This window comes from Vulpes vulpes, chromosome 6, assembly GCF_048418805.1.
Source record: "Vulpes vulpes isolate BD-2025 chromosome 6, VulVul3, whole genome shotgun sequence".
NCBI lineage: Eukaryota > Metazoa > Chordata > Mammalia > Carnivora > Canidae > Vulpes > Vulpes vulpes.
In genome coordinates, this window is record NC_132785.1 from 87431234 (window position 1) to 87452805 (window position 21572).

Consider the following 21572-nt stretch of genomic DNA (forward strand, 5'->3'; position numbering starts at 1 on the left):
TGTGATATCCTGGAACCAGCCATGCTTGAAACTGGTGGACTCCTAGACCTTTCCACAAACCAATAAAGGTCTCTGTTTTAGTCAGTCTGAATTTCTGTAATCTCCAGTAAAAGAGCCCTGACAATATAGACTTTGTATGCCAAGCCAGGAAATTTATCTTCTAGGCAATGGAAAGCAGATATTGAAGTAGAATAATAATAAAATCAGATCTGCTTTCAGGGAGATAATTGCAATAAAAATGTGAATGGACTAAAATTCAACCCTTTTATTTCTCAGATAAGAATAAATGAGGCAAAAAAAATTAAAAAATGAGGCTCAGAAGGGTTAAGTGACACACCCAAAATAATATAATAGACTTTAAAATGTAATTTATTTTTAAGGGGCACCTAGGTGGTTCAGTCCATTGAGCACGTGTGACTCTTGATTTCAGCTCAGAGTTGTGAGATGGAGCCCTAAGTCAGACTCTGCCTTCAGCACAGAGTCTGCTTGTCTCCCTCCTCCTGCTCCTCCCTCCATGTTCTCTCTCTCTCTCTCAAATAAACAGATTTTTTAAAAAGATTTTTATTTATTTATTAATGAGAGACACACAGAGAGAGAGAGGCAGAGACACAGGCAAAGGGAGAAGCAGGCTCCATGCAGGGAGCCCAAAGTGGGACTCGATCCTGGGTCTCTGTGATCACACCCTGGGCTGAAGGCGGCGCTAAACCACTGAGCCACCAGGGCTGCCCAAACATTTCCTTTTTGTTAACATATTATTCTACTGTCCTCCTCACTCAGACTCAAAACCATAATCATCCATTAGTCTTCATGCTCTCCCATCTCCTTCATATCCACTCAGTCACCATGAATGATGGCTCCCACTGCTCCAGTGTGGTCCCATCTATAACCCTTGCCACTTCCTTCTCCCTCAGCTGTCACTTCTGTCAGGACTAACACTAGACTCCCTTTAAGTGTTCTCTCACATTCATAACTCTTCCCCAAATCTGCTGGTAGAGAAGTGCTCACAAAATCCAGCTGTGATTGAAGCTCCCTGGTATTCTAAGGCTCCTTATACCAAGAAACTAGAATCACAACTACCAAGAATATCATCCAAGGCTCCCATGATCTGGCTCCCACTTGCCTTTCCAAACCCATCCCTTGCCATTCCTTCTTATGAGCCTTCCTCTACACACAAAATGAACCAACTGCTCATCATTTCCTCCAGAGTTCATTCTTTCCCTTGGCTGTGTCTTTGTTCAACACTGTTACCCCCACCTTTTCCCCATTTCCACAGGATCAAATCAAGTAAGGCCCATCTCAAGGCTTTCCCAATTTTCCCAATGAATACATTGTTTGTATCTCTTTTACAGTACATATAAAATTCTACTTTATATTTTGTTTGTGCAAATGTCCTTAACTTCAAAGACTGTAAGCTGCCAGAAGCCAGTTTAGTATAGTAGGCAAAGGCTGGGCTCAAGTCAGACACTGGATTCAAATCCTGTGTACACTTACAGTATGTGATCTTTGGTCAAGTTCCTAAACTTATCTAGGTCTCAGTTCCTCATCTGTAAAATGAGGATAGTAGTGGAGCATCTGGGTGGCTCAGTCAGTTAAGCATCTACCTTCAGCTCAGGTTATGATCTCAGGGTCCTGGAATCAAGCCCTGCTTCTTCCTCTCACTCTATCCACCCACCCCAGTTTGTGCTTGCTCTCGCTCTCTCTCAAATAAATAATTTTTTTAAATGATGGAAAAAGTGAGGATAATAGCATTTATACATACACTGATATTTTAATGATTAAATGAGGTAACTAATGTCCATACATGCTAAACAGAGTACTCAGTATACTCAAAGCAGGTAATAAATGTTAGCTGCTATTTTTATCATTACAGTTGTTTTCATTTCTGTTTCCCTCCATATGGTCTCAAACATAGACAGCCCAATGAGAGTCTACTGAATGACAAAAACTGGACTAGAAAATCCCATCCTTTAATTAACCCTGAGTCTCATCTAAGTTTAAACAGTCTCATTCCGTTCTCCCCGCTCAGCTTACCTGGTGTAAAATGGTATATCGTTCAAGAAACAGCTCCGCTTTATCCCTTGCTGTTCCAAATAAATTTGGTGCAGGGTGGTTGGTCATTAATAGACTAAAAAAAAAAAAAAAAAAAAAAAAGGAATGCCTATTTATAACTATCTCAATACATAAAGGTAGGCCAAAAATGAATCATGGCTATATGCCTTCTGAAAGAAATGTACATCTGAAATTAGCTTAAAATCAATAGATGGTATACTTACGGAAGAAATTTTTTTCTTTCTGAACTGTACACAAAGCGTGGAATATCAAATGCTCCTATGATATTGAAAATATGTTCTCTGAAAAACAGCCCACAAAACACAGACCTGATTTACTGAAACATAAGAATTTTAGGTGAGCACAAAAATTTGTATTATAATTTTATAGTATATAAATGTACTTTCCACAGGCCATATACATAATTTCTTAGAGTGTCTTAATCTGGGGGTAAAATTTTCCTCTCAGAGACAAGAAAGCATTGCCAGTACTGTCAAACAAAAATCATCATCATCATCATCAAGTTAACTTCTAATTAAGAATGTCATCTGTTGAAAAAGAATATATATGTATAAAAAATTATATCCTGAAAGAAATCTCTTCCCATGGGTACTACTTTTATGAGCTGTAATATTATTAAAGAATATGATTCATTTCCAACAATTTTTTAATCCAAAATATTATACGAAAGTGTCCCAGGAACCAGGTATAAAATAGAAAAAGAACTCCCAAAATACTGGCCATATTCTTGATACTTACAGTGTTAGAGGAAGAAATTCAACAAAATAATTTACTTTTAAACACTATTAATAACATATTCATGTTTGAATGAAGTTTTTAAAAAATTTATAGCACTATTGCATAAATATTGCAAGCTAGAAAATCTTCTCTAAAATTTTATCTGTTTATCTCCCAAATTGAATATGGTAAAAAATGTTCTTGCTACCCTTATGGTAGCACCTATTATAGACTAGCAGAGAACCAGTGGATTTGAAGAAAACCTGGATTCCAAGTACGGTTCCACCATTTTCTAGTGGAAAAATCTTGACAGGTTATTGGACTTGTCATGCCACTTCTTCATCTATAAAAATGAAAGCCTCTCTTATGCCATAATATAATAATTTTCTGACAACTGAAGTTGCAAAGACTGTTTACCATTCAGTCTCCCTGGACCTCTGCATTGGCTAACTGTGGCATAGAAAGAAATAGTTAACATTAATCCCTACTTTATGATTATTATCCTTATACTTCCATACAATCATTTTGAATTTCTATTGATGGCTTTAGGGATATGTCATTGTACCCTAGTACCTTAAATAGTGTGTTTGCAAAGTTAAAATTAAAATTCTTCAATTTTCCTATTTACTCAGCAGCTATCACATGGCAATGACCCCTATCAGTGATCCCCATTGCCCCGAAGAGGAAAAAAAACTACTAAAGTTAATACTTTCTGTCCATTTTCCTTGTTGTCTTCCTCCCAGTTAAACGTGTGACTTTTGGGATGCCTGAGTGGCTCAGTGGTTGAGTGTCTGCCTTCAGCTCAGGGCCTGATCCTGGAATCTGAGATTAAGTCCCACATCAGGTTCCCTGCAGGGAGCCTGCTTCTCCCTCTGCCTGTGTCTCTACCTCTCTCTTACTCTGTGTCTCTCATGAATAAATAAATAAATCTTTAAAAAAATATAAAAATAAAATAAACTTTGTGAATTTGGAAAGAAGTATCATATTCAAAAGAGGAAAGGAAAGAGGGACACTTGGAAATAAAACCCAGAAAAATTATTGCCATATAAATTCCTAAGTTCCCATAGTATAAGTTAGTGGAAAGAATCATAAAGGTTCTACCCTCTTTGCCATTCACCATGTGACTCAAAGTAAGTCACTGAACTTCTTTGGATACCACACTTTCCTAAGAGCAAAAGCAAAATATATTTCTGAATATTCAATTCAATTTATTTTTTAGCATACAAAATATAAAGTCATATCCAGTGGGTAGTGGCAGAAGGTAGTAATGGTATAAACAACACTGTAATCTCAAATCCCCAGGAAAAAATAGTAAAGATGAGCCACTGAATAATGAGGTTTATAATGTATTAATATTATATAATAAGAAACACTAAGAAATAACCACTGTAAAAATACTGACCATTAAATATTTCCCCAAGAAAATCACTTAAAATAAGCACTTAATAGGGACGCCTAGGTGTCTCAGTGGTTGAGTATCTGCCTTTGGTTCAGGTCGTGATCCTGGGATCCTGGGATGGAGTCCTACATCAGACTCCCCACATGGAGCCTGCTTCTCCCTCTGCCTATGTCTCTGCCTCTCTCTGTGTGAGGGAAGGGAAGGGAAGGGAAGGGAAGGGAAGGGAAGGGAAGGGAAGGGGAGGGGAGGGGAGGGGAGGGGAGGGGAGGGGAGGGGAGGGGGAGGGGAGGGGGGAGGGGAGGGGGGAGGGGAGGAGGGGAGGGGAGGGGGGAGGGGAGGAGGGGAGGGGGGAGGGGAGGAGGGGAGGGGGGAGGGGAGGGGGAAGGGGAGGGGGAGGGGAAAGAAAAAGAAAAAGAAAAGAAAAAGAAAAAGAAAAAGAAAAGGAAAGAAAAGAAATGAAAGAAGGAAAGAACTTAATGTCTCCAACAGAGGAGAAAAGTTCATTTTATCCACATACATAGTTTCATCTACCAACTGACTGCATTCCTGGACTGCCGCTTCCACTACAGATCGTTCGATCATGTTTGATGACACTGAAAAGAGAATTTCAAAGTTCAATTTTAGAAACAGGCATAAAAATCACTTATTTCCACAGATAGCTTTTTTCCTAAAAATAATCTGTAAATACTAACTCTGAGATTCTCATTATATAGTTTTTAGGACCAAAAAAGGGTTGGGCCAGAACAATAACAAAAGCCATATCTCAAAAACCTTAATCTTCTACACTCAAATACTCTTGTAATATCTTAATACACAGCCAAATGGCTTACATTTCTAAATATTGTTTAATAATATAAATTCAGTTATATAAACGCTTCTGTAAACTCCTAGGTTTAAGAAGCTTACATTAGTATAACTTTCTATCATAAATGCTGTTTCCATAGGCATGATAGTAACAGATATAACAGCTACCACTTCTTAAGCCCTTAGTAAATGTGTGACACTATGCTCAATACTTCACAAGCATTATTCCATTAGATTAGCTGTCCTTACAGATAGATTGTTATTCATATGATAATATCTTAAGGGTGCAACTTTGAGAGACTGAATAAATTGCCCCCAAGAAAACAGCTGGAAAGTATAAATGGCAACACAAACCCAAGCCTGATTCCAGAGTGGGCACCCTTGAATACTTTGTTATGTTCTCAGGCAGAACACCATGTGCCATCTTAAATGAATATATACTACTTTTCCACATTCATGATTTTCCAAATTTTCAACTATAAAGCAATTTTTAAAAGCAAAGGTATATTTAAAATTCTGCCTTTAGAATAAAAAATGAAACGAAACATAATGGTAATTTCTCCTGTATCATGGAACATGTCTTCCTACATAATTGAAGAAACTAGCATTGATACAACACCTGAGAGCAAGCCACACCTGCTTCTATCTTTCAGTGTTCTAGAAACACTGGCCATCTGTACTTAGAAGAACTAGAAGAAGAACATTTCTCTTTTGTAGGCCCATGCTTGCAGTAAAAGTTTAAATATTTAACCAAAAGATCCCCTCAAGAAAGGCTGGAGCCAGAAGGGAGAATTGGCCCTGCTCATTTATTCATTTCCCCCACCCCCCAAACTTTCAGGAGTACAGAACCCAAGTAAGACAAAGTAGTAGGCATGCTGAGAGACAAAAGTGACCATAAGGAACAGATCAAAATCAGAAGTCAAGTGCAGGCAGGATAGCTGGCAATGAGAGCTCCATGAGGGGGAAAAACTTTAAGAGTCTCTGGAGAACATCCCAAAGTTCTAACAGAACTTCTAACAGAAGCAGAGATTACCCATTGGGAAGATGTGTGACCATGAGTATGTCTCATAACGCTGGAATATCTCAATATGGAACTTTCACTTAAATCTATAAATCTAATTGAGGATGTAGAACAGGTTTTTTTTTTTGTTTTCCTTTCTGACGATGTAGAACAGTTTAAGAGCTATCGAAAAATGTTACTTACAGGGTTGCTTTTCAACTGCATCGATGATTTTTTCCAGTGCATCTTCAAGCTCTACTTCACTGATAGACTCAAGAGCTTCTGTCAGGTACTTAATGGCTTCACTGGGATGGAAAGAATAGATGAGGCAGGTCATCGGTAACTGAGGCTCAAAGTTTAATGCCCCAAACTGGCACTCATCAATTTGGCATTAAAATTAGGATCTATTCACTCTTCACTGTAAGCAGTGCTCACCCCTCCTGCCCTTTCTGAACAAATTCTTCTTTCTATTCTCTGCCAACATAACCATTCTTAAAGCCCCCCAAATCACATCTTTCTTTTAGGAAGCCTTCCTTGACCAGCCCTACCTGCTGCACCCTTCTCTTCCTTCTGGATTGTTAAAATTCCTATACACCTCAGATCTGATACATCACAATAGGCTTTTACCATTTATCACCTTACATTTAAGGCATGACTTCATCTGCTTCAATGTGCTGAAGATAATAGACATTTAAGTATATATTTATTGATTTGACAATGCATTTGCTTAAAGTAAACTTTAGTAATTTCTTCATTGTTTTCAATTTTAAAATTAGAAAATTAGACTAGGAAAAACTATGACATATGGATATAGTCACAGAAGCAACACTCACTGAAACCACAAGAATCCCCCTGCTCCAAAAGAACTCAATAAAGCTGAACTTAAAAAAAAAAAAAAAAAAAATCTGGCCACATGCAGAAGAATGAAACCAGACCATTTCCTCACACCTTACACAAAATTAAACTCAAAATGGATGAAAGACCTAAATGTGAGACAAGAATCCATCAAAATCCTAGAGGAGAGCACAGGCTGCAACCTCTTTGATCTTGGTTGCAGCAATTTCTTGCTAGACACATCTCCAAAGGCAAGGGAAACAAAGGCAAAAATGAACTATTAGGGCTTCATCAAGATAAAAAGCTTTTGCACAGCAAAGGAAACAGTCAACAAAACCAAAAGGCAACCTACACAATAGGACAAGATATTTGCAAATGACACATCAGCTAAAGGGGTAATATTCAAAATCTATACAGAACTTATCAAACTCAACACCTAAAGAACAAACAATCCAATCGAGAAATGGCCAAAGACATGAACAGACATTTCTCCAAAGACATACAAATGGCCAACAGACACATGAAAAAGTGCTCACCATCACTCAGCATTAGGGAAATACAAATCAAAATCACAATGAGATACCACCTCACACCAGTCAGAATGACTAAAATTAACAAGTCAGTAAATGACAGATGATGGAGAGGATGCAGGGAAAGGTACACTCTCTTACACTGTTGGTGGGAATGCAAGCTGTTGCAGCCACTCTGGAAAACAGTATGGCGTTTCCTTAGAAAGTTGAAAATAGAGCTACCCTATGACCCAGCAATTGCACTACTGGGTATTTACCCCAAAGATACAAATCTAGTGATCCGAAGGGAAATCAGCACCCCAATGTTTATAGCAGCAATGTCCACAATAGCCAACTATGGAAAAGAGCCCAGATGACCATCAACAGATGAATGGATAAAGAAGATGTGGTATGCACATACAATGGGCTATTACTCAGCCAACAAAAAAAAAAAGAAAAAAAGAAAAAAGAAATCTTGCCATTTGCAATGACATGGATGGAACTAGAGAATATTATGCTAAGTGAAAGAAGCCAATAATCAGAGAAAGATAATTATCATAATCTCACTCATATGTGAAATTTTGGAAACAAAAGAGGACCATAGGGGAAGAGAGGAAAAAAAAAAAGACAAAATCAGAGAGGGAGACAAACCATAAGAGACTCTTAATCATAGGAAACAAACTGAAGGGAGGGGTAGGGGAGGGGTTGGGGGGTGGGGTAACTGAGTGATAAAAATTAAGGGGAGGGGATGGGGGGAAGGGGAGGGGATGGGGGGACGGGGACCGGGTGATGAAAATTAAGGAAGCCATGTGATGTCATGAACACTGGATGTTATAAAAGACTGATGAGTCACTGACCTCTACCTCTGAAACCAGTAACACATTATATGTTAATAATTGAATTTAAATAAAACTTAAAAAACAAAAAATAAATTTTAAAAAATCCACACGAATTGCTGATTTAGATACCAATAGGGCTCAGAATGAACACTGTCTAAATAATTAGCTAATTGCATGCCATTCTGTTTGTAGCACACAACTTCACACTTCACATCAATGTTATTGTTATAGTCATCACACTAATTGTTCTCAACTTAGGTTGCTTATTGATTGTTCCATGTGTAGGTATTACATCTCTCCAATTTATTATGAATGATGCTCCTTGAAAACTGGAATCATGCCATCCTCTGCAGAGTGCCAAGCATTCTGAAGGTGGTCCATAGATATATGATGATTAAGTCTCTAAAATCACACATATTTTAAGTGAGTAAATGGTGGGACAGTTCTTAGGACAGATCAAAGCCTATAGACTTATATAGGATCTGCCCCTGCCAAATCTCATAAAGCTTCTCGAGGGCTCTCCTGCCTCAGGGCCTTTATACGGTCATTTCTCCCCATTCTTTTCTTCACCTACAAAAGTCCTGTTCATCCTTGAACAGTAAGCTCAAACCATTTTTTTAATGAAACCCTCCTTTAACTCCAAAGTAGTCACCTTGTTATGCATTATCAGAGCGCCTCTATCCTGAGATCCTTTTCACAACTGAAACTAAATAACTGTGAACTACTTAATACCACAGTAGACAGACTTCTAAAAAAAACCCTAGTAATCCTTGCCTCCTGGTATTCACACTGGCTACATCCATGTGTAGCCCTTCCCCTTGGTTATGGGGTGGACCTAGTAACTTGCTTCTAACAATAGACTATAATTAAAAAAAAAAAAAAAGTAATGGATCATTTTACTGTACTGTAATTTGAAAAGTAAATTTTTTAAAACAATGAGATGTCATTTCCTTGATTAGGTTACAAAAGATTGTGACTTGGGTCTTGCTAATTCTCTCTTTTGCTGGCTTTGATGAAGGAAGCTGCCATGTTGGAGAGGACCACATGGTAAGGAACTGAGGGTGGCCTCCAGCCAACAGTCAGCAAGGCCTCAGGCCTTGAGTCCAAGTGTCCCAGAAGAACTGAATCCTGCCAACCACTGAATGAGGTTGGAAGCAAATCCTGCCCAACTGACAGGAGATGACCTCATTCTGACTGCAGCTATATAAGAGACCCTGAAGCTGAGAACCCAGGTAAGCCTACCTGAATTCCTGATTCACAAAAAACATGAGATAGTAAACGTGTGCTGTTTTAAACCTCTAAGATTTGGAGTAATTTGTTACACAGTAATAAATAACTAATACACTATCTGTTCCCCAATCTCCACAGTGTCTTCCTTTCTCTTGTACTCCTTGCCCCAGCACAGTGATCTTAGAATAGATCAAAGCCTGTAAAGCTACACATGATATGGCCCAGATCCTGTTAAGACAGGATCGCAGTGTATTTCTGACTAAATTAATTAATGAATGACAGTTGAATACTAGGTCAAATTCTAGGGGAAAAGAAAGAAAAGTTAATTGATCAACTGCTTGTATTTTCAAAATGTCAGGGATCAGTGGAACAAAATTCATTATTTTCTCCCAGGGCATATCCACTCTTGCTGATCAACTGCTCGTATTTTCAAAATGTCAGGGATCAGTGGAACAAAATTCATTATTTTCTCCCAGGGCATATCCACTCTTGCCCTTGTTCACCACTAAGCCAAAAGCAAAGTTAAAACACTCATAAAAATCATTATTTCAAAAACAAACAAAAACTCTCCGCACAGAGCAAGAGCTATCACAACCTAGTACCCAAAAAAAAAGTATATTCCATATTTAAATATGTACCAAAACACTATTGTATTCTAAAAAAACAGATTTAGTGAGAAAAATCTTAGAAAAGTGCATTCTGTAAGTACAAGAAAACATGATTATGGCCAGGAAACCTATTAGAGAAGTTCTAAAAGGAATGTTTAAGGAGGGAAGTGGAGGGAGACCTAGGAGGTCTAGGAATGTGCTTCAAACTTAGCCACTTTTTAACTCTAGAGGAATTCTCACTCAGGAATAACACCTGATCCAAAACTGAAAAGGGGAAGGCTCACAATTTTCACAAAGTAAGGTGACGACTACTGACACGCCTATGGGCTTTCCCAGGTCGCCCACCTGATGACTCACTAACCACGTGAAGTTGCGCTTATTCCCATTCTGCTAAGGCAGAGCTTGGGGGCAGGGGGGGCTGAGAGGTGCCCAAGTCACAGCGCCCGTAAACCGCTGCTGCGCAGGAGGAGAGCCATATAGCACCCGACAGAAACGCTTCGACTCCGCGCGAAGGTCGCGGAAACCTAAGAAGATACCGCAGCCTTTAGACCCTATAGACCCTACCAGATCCGTTTCGTTTCTTAAAGCTTTTTAAGGGTCTCTAACTTAAGGCCGAGCCACCCATGGGCGCGCGGCGCGCACGGCTGCCTGGCGCGGTCGCCTGGCCCCGGCTCTCCCGCTCCGTAAACTACCCCGCGGAGACTCACCCCCGGAGAAGCAAGCCGCGCAGCTTGAAGGCAGAGACCATCCGGCTCCGCAGCCGCTCCGGCGCCATGTTCGCGTTTTGGCGCCACGGCCGCGGCCCCGCCCCTTCCGGGACTTGCCCCACCCCTGCCCCGCCCCTCCGTCCCGGATCGCCCCGCCCCCTCACCCCGACCTGGCTAGGGACTCTGAGGCCGGGTGCCTGGAGGTCTGTACCCTGCAATCCTGTAGGCTAAAGGAGGAAACGATACCGCACTCTGGTTGCCCGAAGACTGAAAGGCGAAAGCGTCTTTTCCTGGTCTGTGGTTGGGCATGTGCTTGCCTATCCAACGCATCATTGACCTACCGTCACATCGCTGTCATCTTCAGGGACTCCCGTCCCGCCTCATCCCGAACCGGGGGCCCCTGCGTACTCCTGTTCTCTACTTCACACAGGCTCTGGAAATATTGTGGCGCCACAGGGTTTTCCCTGACATTCCCTCGAAGTTGCTACAAATCCCTACCATTCCCATCCACCCTGCTTTGTATTTTTTTTTATTTTTTTTAATTTTTATTTATTTATGATAGTCACAGAGAGAGAGAGAGAGAGAGAGAGAGAGAGAGGCAGAGACACAACATAGGCAGAGGGAGAAGCAGGCTCCATGCACCGGGAGCCTGACGTGGGATTCGATCCCGGGTCTCCAGGATCGCGCCCTGGGCCAAAGGCAGGCGACAAACCACTGCGCCACCCAGGGATCCCCCCTGCTTTGTATTTAAAGCTTCCTTTGTTCTGTGTGATGTCATAAGTGCTTGAAATGTATGAACTCTTGTGCTGCTTATAAAACCGAATGAGTTGTGTGCTATTTTTTCAACACCCTCATTTTACAGATGAGAAAACAGATGCAAAGACGGTAGATGTTTCCCTCAAGATGAAACATTGAGTAAATGATGTGAATTTACTCTGATTCCAGCAAGTGCACTGTTAATCTGCCGCACTTTAAAAACGCTTGCTTCAGTGAATTGAACAAAACCATGGAGTGTTTATAAGTGAACATGCAGCCTTATAAAACATGAGGACGATTTCTAAGTACTTCCAGCTTACATGATTGAGTTTTAAAAAGCATGGTAAAGGAGAGGACCTAAGAATACACACATGTATATGTATTTACTTGGGTTTGTATTTTTAAAAACCTGAGTGTGATACTAGACCCTGAAAAAACCGCTAACTGTATCCACTTTTTTTTTTTTAAAGTAGGCTCCATGCCCAGCATAGAGCCCAATGCAGGGCTTGCAGAAGGTACTCAGGATCCTGAGATCAAGAGTCAAAGGTTTAACCAGCAGAGCCACCCAGGTGCCCCAAAAAATGGCTAACTGTAAAGGACAGGAGAGGATAAGGATGAAACTGAGGCTTTCTTTGTAGTAAGACTTTCTTTTCTTTAACATTTTATTTATTTATTCATGAGAGACACACACAGAGAGAGAGAGAGAGAGAGAGAGGCAGAGACATAGGCAGAGTGAGAAGCAGGGTCCATGCAGGGAGCCGGATATGGGACTCGATCCCAGGTCTCCAGGATCAGCCCTGGGCCAAAGGCAGCGCTAAACCACTGAGCCACCCAGGCTGCCCTGTAGTAAGACTTTCAACTGTAGGCCTGTTTATATGTTTTACATACTCAAGCAAATAAAAGAAAAACACAAATGTAAAATTGAAAGCAAAGCACACTCAAATCAACACACCTACCTGTGCATTAAACTGGAAATATAACATCATAGAGAAAACTGATTATTGAACACAGTTCTCTATATATTTCCAGTGAACTATATTCTTTTCTTTTTTGGTATATTTTTTATTATTCGATTTGCCAGCATATAGTATAACACCCAGTGCTCATCCCGTCAAGTGCCCCCCTCAGTGCCCATCACCCAGTCACCCCATCCCCCACCCACCTCCCCTTCCACTACCCTTTGTTCCTTCCCCAGAGTTAGCAGTCTCTCATTTTCTGTCACCCTCTCTGATTTTTCCCACTCATTTTGTCTTCTTTCCCCTATAATCTCTTTCACTATTTTTTATATTCCCCATATGAGTGAAACTATATAATGATTGTCTTTCTCCAATTGACTTACTAGTGAAATATAATATGAAGACAAAAATTTTGCAAGGAAAATTTGAACTTATATGTCAGAAAGGTGAGGAAATATGGATCCCTGAGTGTCTCAGCGGTTTAGCGCCTGCCTTCGGCCTGGAGCGTGATCCTGAAGCCCTGAGATTGGGCTCCCTGCATGGAGCCTGGTTCTCCCTCTGCCTGTGTCTCTGCCTGTCTCTCAGTCTGTGTCTCTCATGAATAAATAAATGAAATCTTTAACACACACAAAAAAGGTGAGTAAATAAAAATAGACATACAGTCTGATTCTCACTATTTGAAATATTTATGTTCTATAAAGTCACCACCAACACTGCATTAGTAAATACTTAGTCATTGCTACTAGAGGAAATGTAGGGTTAGGTTCTTGTGAGCCTCTGGTCATAACATTTTCATCAACTAACCAATACATACCTTTGTTTTATGGAGTTTCTATTCCAAGACACCTTTACTATATGTCATTGATTTATTAACATTGCACTCAAGACCAACAGCACTATTATTTATGCCTGAAGGAAGCTTACACATGTATTTTCTTCTTAAGGCACATCAGTCCTCTCATGCCTTGGAACACTAGAAAGAACTTTAGTTCTATGTTTTAAACAACAAAATCACGATCAAAAATCATAAAAATTCAGAAATGTGGTATTAAATGTACCCTAAAGAAGACACTTATGTATAGTAAGAGAGATGAAGAAAGAAAGCAGTGTCACCTTGCTCAACCTCAGCCACAAACATGTGATGGGCAACTAAGATGTTTCACTGTTTTGTGCCTGTCTTCAAATGACTGTGACAGCCCCCAATATGATTTGGGAGTTACAAATAATTTTTATCAAGTAGGTAAAATTACAAACATGGAATGCACAGATAATAATCATTGACTGTATCTACTTAACCACTAGAATAAACAGGAAACAAATGGCAATCTGTATGGAGTTAAGTGAAGGGAATAGGGTTATAAAATGTTAAAACCGTCAGGTAAGAGTTTTAGGGAACAGATATTTGTGCAGTCCCAAAGTATTACCCTCCAGGTTACTAGCTGATAATACAAAGGAGAGAACTTACTTTTACAATGAGTCATTCAGAGGTAACCAAAAATGAAATTTAGCATCACTAAAGCAGGCTAATTTGAAGTTTTGTTACTGTTGTAATGCAATAGGACATATACAGTGTCACCTATGAAGTATGCTTGCCAAAAATGTTAAGCTCAATTTAATCAAACCTAGATCTAACTTCTGGCTTAAGGGAACATGGAGGAGAGAAAACTAACTTAAATTACAACATGAGGAAAAAATCAGACAAATCCAGAATGTGGGACAATCTAAAAGCCCAGTGTCAATGCGCCTGGATGACTTAATCGGTTAAGTGCCTGCCTTCAGCTCAGGTCATGATCTTAGGGTCCTGGGATTGAGCCCCACATCAGGGTCCTTGCTCAGTGGATAGCCTGCTTCTCCCTCTCTCTGCTGTTCTCTCTCTCTCTCTCTCTCTCTCTCTATGTCAATTAAATAAATATATTCTTTAAAAAAAAAACTGGCCTGTTCTCTTCAAAAAGTTAGTGGCATGGGAGGACAACAGATGGAAGCAACCATCCCGATTGTGGTAGCCAGCCTCTAAGAGAAATAGCCACCAATGATTTTTTATTCCTGGTGTTCATAACTTGTGTTCTCCCCTCCTACTTTGAATAGTACTGACCTGTATAACCAATAGGATATTGTAGAAAGAACTGGTCATAAAAGACATTGCTATTTCTGTCTTGCTCTCTCCTGGGTCACCAGCTCTTGGCGAAGCCAGCTGCCCTCAAGTAGCTTTATGGAAAGGTCTAGGTGTTATGATATCAAGGTTCCTGCCAACAGCCAGCACCAACTTGCCATCCAAATCTCCTTCACCTGGCTAGCTCATTGAGTCCTAGTATAACTCTGTGCTGATGACTCCAACATCTGTATTTCTAGCTCCTATTTCTCTCTGCTTCAAATCCAAGTCAATATGCCCCCAAATGAACTCACCATAATCCCTCCCAAATCTGTTCCTTCTCTCATGTTCACTACCCTAATTCCTCACCTCTTTACCCATTGACCAGGCCAGTAGGCTAGGCAGCATCCTTGACTCCTCTCTCTCCTTCCTTAGGTTCTACTCTTTTTTTTTTTTTAAGTAATCTCTATACCCAACATGGGGCTCAAACTCACAACCCTGAGATCAAGAGTTGCATACTCCACTGACTGAGTCAGCCAGGTGCTCTGGATTCTACTTTTTTTTTTTTTAATTTTTTTTTTTTATTTATGATAGTCACAGAGAGGGGGGTGGGGGAGGCAGAGGCACAGGCGGAGGGAGAAGCAGGCTCCATGCACCGGGAGCCTGATGTGGGATTCGATCCCGGGTCTCCAGGATCGTGCCCTGGGCCAAAGGCAGGCGCCAAACCGCTGCGCCACCCAGGGATCCCCTGGATTCTACTTTTTAACTGTTTCTCAAACCTGTCCACTTCTCTCTGTCTTCATGACTAGAGGCATCACTCAGGACACCAGCCTCTCTAACCAGTAGTGCCTGACCTGCCAACTGGTCTCTTTATCTCTAGTCTTCTCTCAGAATAAACTTTCTAAAACATAATTCTTATGTCACTTTCCAACTTGAAACACTTCAAAAGCTCCCTAACAAAACAAAACAAAACAAAAAAAAAACCCAAAAGCTCCCTAACGTTAGGATAAAGTGAGCAGGTTGTCTCTTTCCTCCTCTTGTTCCATTTGCCAGGAACACTTCCCTCTCCTTCCCTCTCCATTTGCCTGAACAACTTCCACTTATTCTTCAGTTTCCAGCTCAAACATTACATTCTCTCAGGAACTTTCCCTCTGACTCTCCCAAATCTGAGTTAGGGGCTTTCCTGTGCAGCTCTAAGGTGCCCTGGACTTTTGCCGTCATCACACTTTCTACATAATAGGATAGTTGTCTATTTGGTGCTCTATAGTGACGACTAGACTTTCAGGCCCAGGAGGACAAGTGGACCATATCAAAAATATAATATCAATATTACTACCAACAAGAAAATGATACAGTAAGGGTGTTTTAAAAATATTTTTATTGAGGTATAATTTACTTTGCACATATTGGAAGAATGCAGTTCAATGAGATTTTTTTTAAGATTAATTATTTGAGAGAGCCTGCCTGTGCATGCACAAGCAGGGGGAGGAGCAGAGGGAGAGGGAGAGAGAGAATCTTAAGCAGGCTCCACACCCAGCACAGAACCCCAATGCTGGGCTCGATCTCATGGCCCTTAACCAAAATTAAAAGTTGGATGCTTAACTGACTGAGCCACTCAGGTGTCGAGTAGGTAAATCCCTTCTTTTCTTAAGACTGAATAATATTCCATTGTATATATATTTATATATCACATTTTCTTTATCCATTCATCCTTAAAAAATTATTTATTTATTTGAGAAAGAGCAAGAGAGAGCATAAGAGGGAGAGGGAGAAGCAGGCCCCCTGTTGAGCAGAGAGCCTGATGAGGGGCTCGATCCTAGGACCCTGAGATCATTACCTAAGCTGAAGGTGGACACTCAAACGAGTGATCCACTCAGGTGCCCCTCTATTCTTCCATCAATGGACACTTACATTGTTTACATACCTCAGCTATTGTCTAATAATGCTGTAATGAGCATGGGAGTGCAGAGATAGCTCTTTGAGATAGTGATTTCATTTCCTTTTGATATATACCTAGAAGTGATATTGTTGGATCATAAGATAGTTCTATTTTTAATTTTCTGAAGCACCTCCATACTGTTTTCCATAATGGCTATACCAATGTTCATTCCTAACAACCATGCAGAAAGGTTCCCTTTTCTCCACACTCTCACCAGTACTTACCTTCTGATGTTTTGATAACAAACATGTTATCATGTGATGATACATGATGTCTCATTGCAGTTTTGACCTGCATTTCCCTGATGATTAGTGATATTGAGCACCTTTCATATATCTGTTCTCCATTTGTGTGTTTTCTTTGGAAAAATATCTATTCAGGTTGTCTGCACATTTTATAATCAAGTTATTTGTTTTTTGTTTGTTTTTTTAATTAAGTTGTATGAACTCCTTAGATATTTCACACATTAACCTTTATTGGGTATATAATTTGCAAATATTTTCTCCCATTCTGTAGGTTGCCTTTACATTTTATCGATTGTTTCCTTTACTGGGCAAAAGCCTTTTTGTTTGATGTAGTCTTAGTTGTTTATATTTGCTTTTGTTGCCTGTGTTTTGGTGTCATCTCCAAAAAAAATCACTGCCAAGACCAACATCAAAGAGCCCCCCACACACACACCTTTTTTTCCTAAGTTATACAGTTTGGGGTTTTGTGTTTAAGTTTAATCCATTCTGAGTTGATTTTTGTGCATGGTGTAAGGGAAGGGTCCAGTTTCACTCTTTTTCATGTGCTGTTCAGTCTTCCCAATACTGTTTATTGAAGAGAGACACTTTTCCCATTGTATATTCTTGGCTCCTCTGTCATAAATTAATTAACCATATATGTATGCATGGGCTTATTTCTAAACTCTATTCTGTTCCACTGATCTATATAACCATTTTTATGCTAATACTATATTGTTTTGATTACTATAGCTTTATAATATAATTTGAAATCAGGAAGATATACTTTTTTATAGTCATCAGATTGGCAAAATTAAAAAGATAATATCAAGGATTAAAAGCAATTGAACTTGTTATCCATTGGTGATGGGCATATAGATTGTTACAATTGCTTTGGAAAGCAACTTGGTATTATCCAGTAAAGTTGAAGATGTTCATACCTTATAACCCGACAAGTTCAATTCTAGGAATATTTTGTAGATTGAGGACTAGTTAATTACAGTTTTGAGCCAAATGTGGCCCACCACCTGTTTTTGTACCCCTCAAGAGCTAAGAATTATGGTTGTTGTTGTTTTTTTAAGCGGTTAAAAAAATCAGAAGAATGTTTTGTGGCACATATAAATTATATGAAGTTCAAATTTCAGTGTCCATAAATAAAGTTTTATTGGAACATTGCCAAGTTTGTGTATTGTCTTTAGCTATTTTCATGTGACAAAGGCAGAACTGAATAGTTCTGACAGATACTTTTGTTGTCCGCAAACCCTAAAATATTTACTAATAACCTTGCTATTATAGTAACAACTAGGAAGAACCTAGGTGACCTTCAACAGTACAAAGGATAAATATATTCTGAAATGTTCATACAATAAAATGTGACAGCAATTGAAAAAACAGATTTACACCCCTTCGCAAGCAAGTTAATTTCAGGCATATGTTGAGTGAACAAAAGCAAATCTTAGAAGAATATCTACAACATGATTCCATCTTAAAAAGTTCAAAAATGATCTATGTGGTAAAACTATGGAGAAGAGCTGGGGAATAAGAGCCTAGTGATTACTGCTGGGGGGCGAGGGGGATGGGGGCAAAAGGCTGAGAAGAGGCAATGGCAAAGGGGTTATCCTCTTTTTTTGAAGGAGCGTGGTGAGTACAGAGGTGCTTGTTTTGTCCTTATTCTTTTTGCTTTAAAATATTGTTTGTCCTTCCTTATTATGAAATACAAATCAATAAAAAAATTGCAACAGCTCTGAAGGGAAAGTTGAGGCTTGCTCATGCCTTTCTGTTTGTCTAATATCGATGGCGTTAGACAAGAAGAAATGCTCTTAGATCTGGGTTGGGGAGTTTGGGATAGGAGTTGGGTAGCCTGAGTTCCTCTGAATGATAGAGAAGAATTTAGCATTCCTTGGGGACAGTCTTGGAGGGATAGAATAGTAGAGAAGAGTCAGCAAAAGGTTCTGAGACTGGGGACTAAGGAGAGAAGACCAATGCAAAGGTAACCAAGACTCTCTTCTTGACCAAACAAACTCAAGTCATGCTCTCCTGAGCACTCCTCTCAGCTGGGCCACAATCACAAATGATTTTATCCCCCATGCCTTCCATGTACACACACTTAGAGACATGAACATTAGCACAGTTTCTAACAGCTCAAGGCCCAACCTCTAGAACAACCCCAGGACCCCTTACAGTTGCCTTCCTGAGAAAGCTTAATGCTGCCAAGAGAATTTGGTTTGTTCCAGTCCCAACTCTGGTAGGGAGATAGATCCCGAGCCCCCTCTTACTGCAGTTACTTCAGAAAGTTTGCAATTATAAATACTTTCTCTGCCTTTGAGATGTAAATCTACCACCCCAAGCCGTTTCTCTGAAGATGGGAGAGCTGTCTTTTTGAAATGCAAACATTCAGGGAGATATGCTCTCAATCCCAGTTCCTGAGTGGGAAGATAAAGGCTCAACTTTGGTAGATGCCTTGCTTTAACTTGCACCACCAGCTCTGGTCATAAAGATAGAAGTTTGTTCTTCTCTGGTTAGGCTCCAATTAACAAGCCCAGATGGCTTAGTCACAAGGATCACCCCCGCCCTTAGCACTCCTCGGTGCCTTCTCTTAGCACATCCCTGCCTTTCAAAAGTCTCCAGCTTTCTGTTTCCATGAAGTTGATTTCAGGTCATACTGGACCCTCTTCCTTATTGCAGTTCACTACTAAAAAAAGAAAGAAAGAAAGAAACTGCCCTCACCTCTTCAACTAGTGTCTGACTTTATCTTTTTGACAAAAGCTGCAACAATGGGGTGGCTAAAGGAGTCTGAGGAACAAGGGTATACAATGTTCTATTTGAAATTATTTTCTATGATATAAACCCCTTCTCTGTCATCTTTTTACTTTTATCTTTTATTGCAGTAAAACTTAGTAGAAATGCAAATTACTTTTAAGAGTGGGTTTTAAAAGAAAATATGGTACGCCTCTGAGTTTCATGCCTGGAGTGATGCATCAGAGAAGGGATCTAGCATGCTCCATAGGTAGAAGATCCATAAATCTGTGAGTGGAATTTTGCCAGTAGCAGTAGGAGTTTTAAAGCCAGGGTGACTATGAGATTATAATCCTAAAAACTCACAGAAATCTTGGAGAGGGCTTTGGAATTCCACTGCAGGCGGAAAGGGGGCTCCTGGGACAAAGACCCAGAGTGCACATGTAGATTACATATATTAATAACTACTACTAGTGCTACCACCATTTATTGAGCACCTACTTTACACCAGACCTATGCTGGGTGCTATCCATCTTTCTGTCTTGAGCCCCACAATCCAAAGTAAATGTTTTAATAATTAAGTTACATTATTTCCTCCCCAGTTAAGACCATTTGGCCTTAAAGTGTAGACTCCCTGGCATAATGAACAAGACTGTGTGATTGCTGTCCCAACTTTATCCTGGTTGCTCTCTATAAGCCTTCTAGTCATACTGAACTATCTATATGACTTATAAGTAGACTCAAGTGTCTCTCTTTGTGCATCCCCTTCCTCAGTAGAGCACATCTTTCCTTCTGATTTTTCTGCTGTATTTTGTCCACATTTCTACTATACCACTTCTTATCTCACACTGCATGTATTTATATATATATCTTCGCCTCTAACTGGATTTTGAAGCTTCTGTGGTAAAACTGTCTTATTTGTCTTAAAATTCACTTTGTTATTTAGCCAACAAATATTTATTTGCCATCTATTTGGTACTAGGTTCTGGGAAGTCAATACTACCTGATTCCTTCAGAATTTCCAGTCTAACAGAGCCTGAGAAGAGACTGTCTGCATTAACCAGGTACTTAATGTGTACTGAGTACATGAATGAGTGAACTTATTCTGAGTGATCGGCAGCCACAATCTTCAAAGACTCCGGACAAGCACATTTACAGACACTGGTAGAATTATTATTTTCCTTCCTGATCATAGTTTTACTTCATAGCATCATATAATAACAAGAGTTCACCAGCTTTGTCTGTAGAGGGGCCAGATGGTAAATATTCTAGCACTGTGGGCTATCTGGTCTTTGTTGCAACTGCTCAAGTCGGATTACTCAACCCGATGGTTATGTATAAGCAGCCTTAGTCAACACTTAAACGAATTAGGGTGGCTGTGTGCCAATAAAACTTCATGTTACTGACGATGAACTTTGGATTCTTTTCATTTTCATGAGTCACAAAACAGCATTCTTCTCTTGATTTTTTTCAACCATTTAAAAATGTAACACGGGGCAGCCCTGGTGGCTCAGCAGTTTTAACTGCGCCGCCTTCAGCCCGGAGTGTGATCCTGGAGACCGGGGATCCGGGCTCACGTCAGGCTCCCTGTATGAGGCCTGCTTCTCTCTCTGCCTCTATCTCTATGTCTCTGGTGAATAAGTATATAAAATCTTTTAAATAAATAAATAAATAAATAAATAAATAAATAAATAAATAAATAAATAAATAAAAACAAAGAGGCAAACAAGAATCACCAGGGTGCGAGGCTCTGGGATACCTGTCTCTCTAAAAAAAAAAAAAAATAATAAGAAAATAAAAATAAAAATGTTAACACCGTTCTTAGCTTGCGGGCCGTGCAAAAACTGGCGGCCGACTGACTTTGGCCTCCTGGCCATTTGTTGGAAGACGTCTTTGAAAATGCCTATATATATATATATATATAATTTCTATTAAATACACACCAACATTCTTGTGGATAACCATCTTTGCTGGAGGTTGAATGGAAAAGGAAACCCACACAAAGCATTAATTAAAATATGTTGATTACGTCACAGCAGCATCAACACTGTGGACCACAAGTCTATTTGTCCAGCGAATAAGACAAAGCGGATAAAGAGGTGGGTTGTACTACTGCTCAAGCCACGCGATCCCGTGGAAAGAAATCAGCAGGTGGCGG

General features: G+C 39.9%; 1 protein-coding gene across 2 annotated transcripts in view; it reads right to left on the minus strand.

Annotated features, from left to right (window-relative positions):
- The window catches only part of POLE2 (DNA polymerase epsilon 2, accessory subunit), a 32237-nt gene extending 21443 nt beyond the window's left edge, over positions 1–10794 (minus strand). For both annotated transcript variants that reach the window (XM_072761493.1, XM_026000747.2), the window contains exons 1-5: positions 10718–10794; positions 6195–6295; positions 4704–4779; positions 2274–2351; positions 2032–2125 (exon numbers count right to left, since the gene is read on the minus strand). In XM_072761493.1, coding sequence (XP_072617594.1) covers positions 2032–2125; positions 2274–2351; positions 4704–4779; positions 6195–6295; positions 10718–10785 — 417 coding nt within the window. In that variant the 5' untranslated portion in view covers positions 10786–10794. The remainder of the gene's footprint in view (positions 1–2031; positions 2126–2273; positions 2352–4703; positions 4780–6194; positions 6296–10717) is intronic.
- Between the last annotated feature and the right edge of the window lie 10778 nt (positions 10795–21572).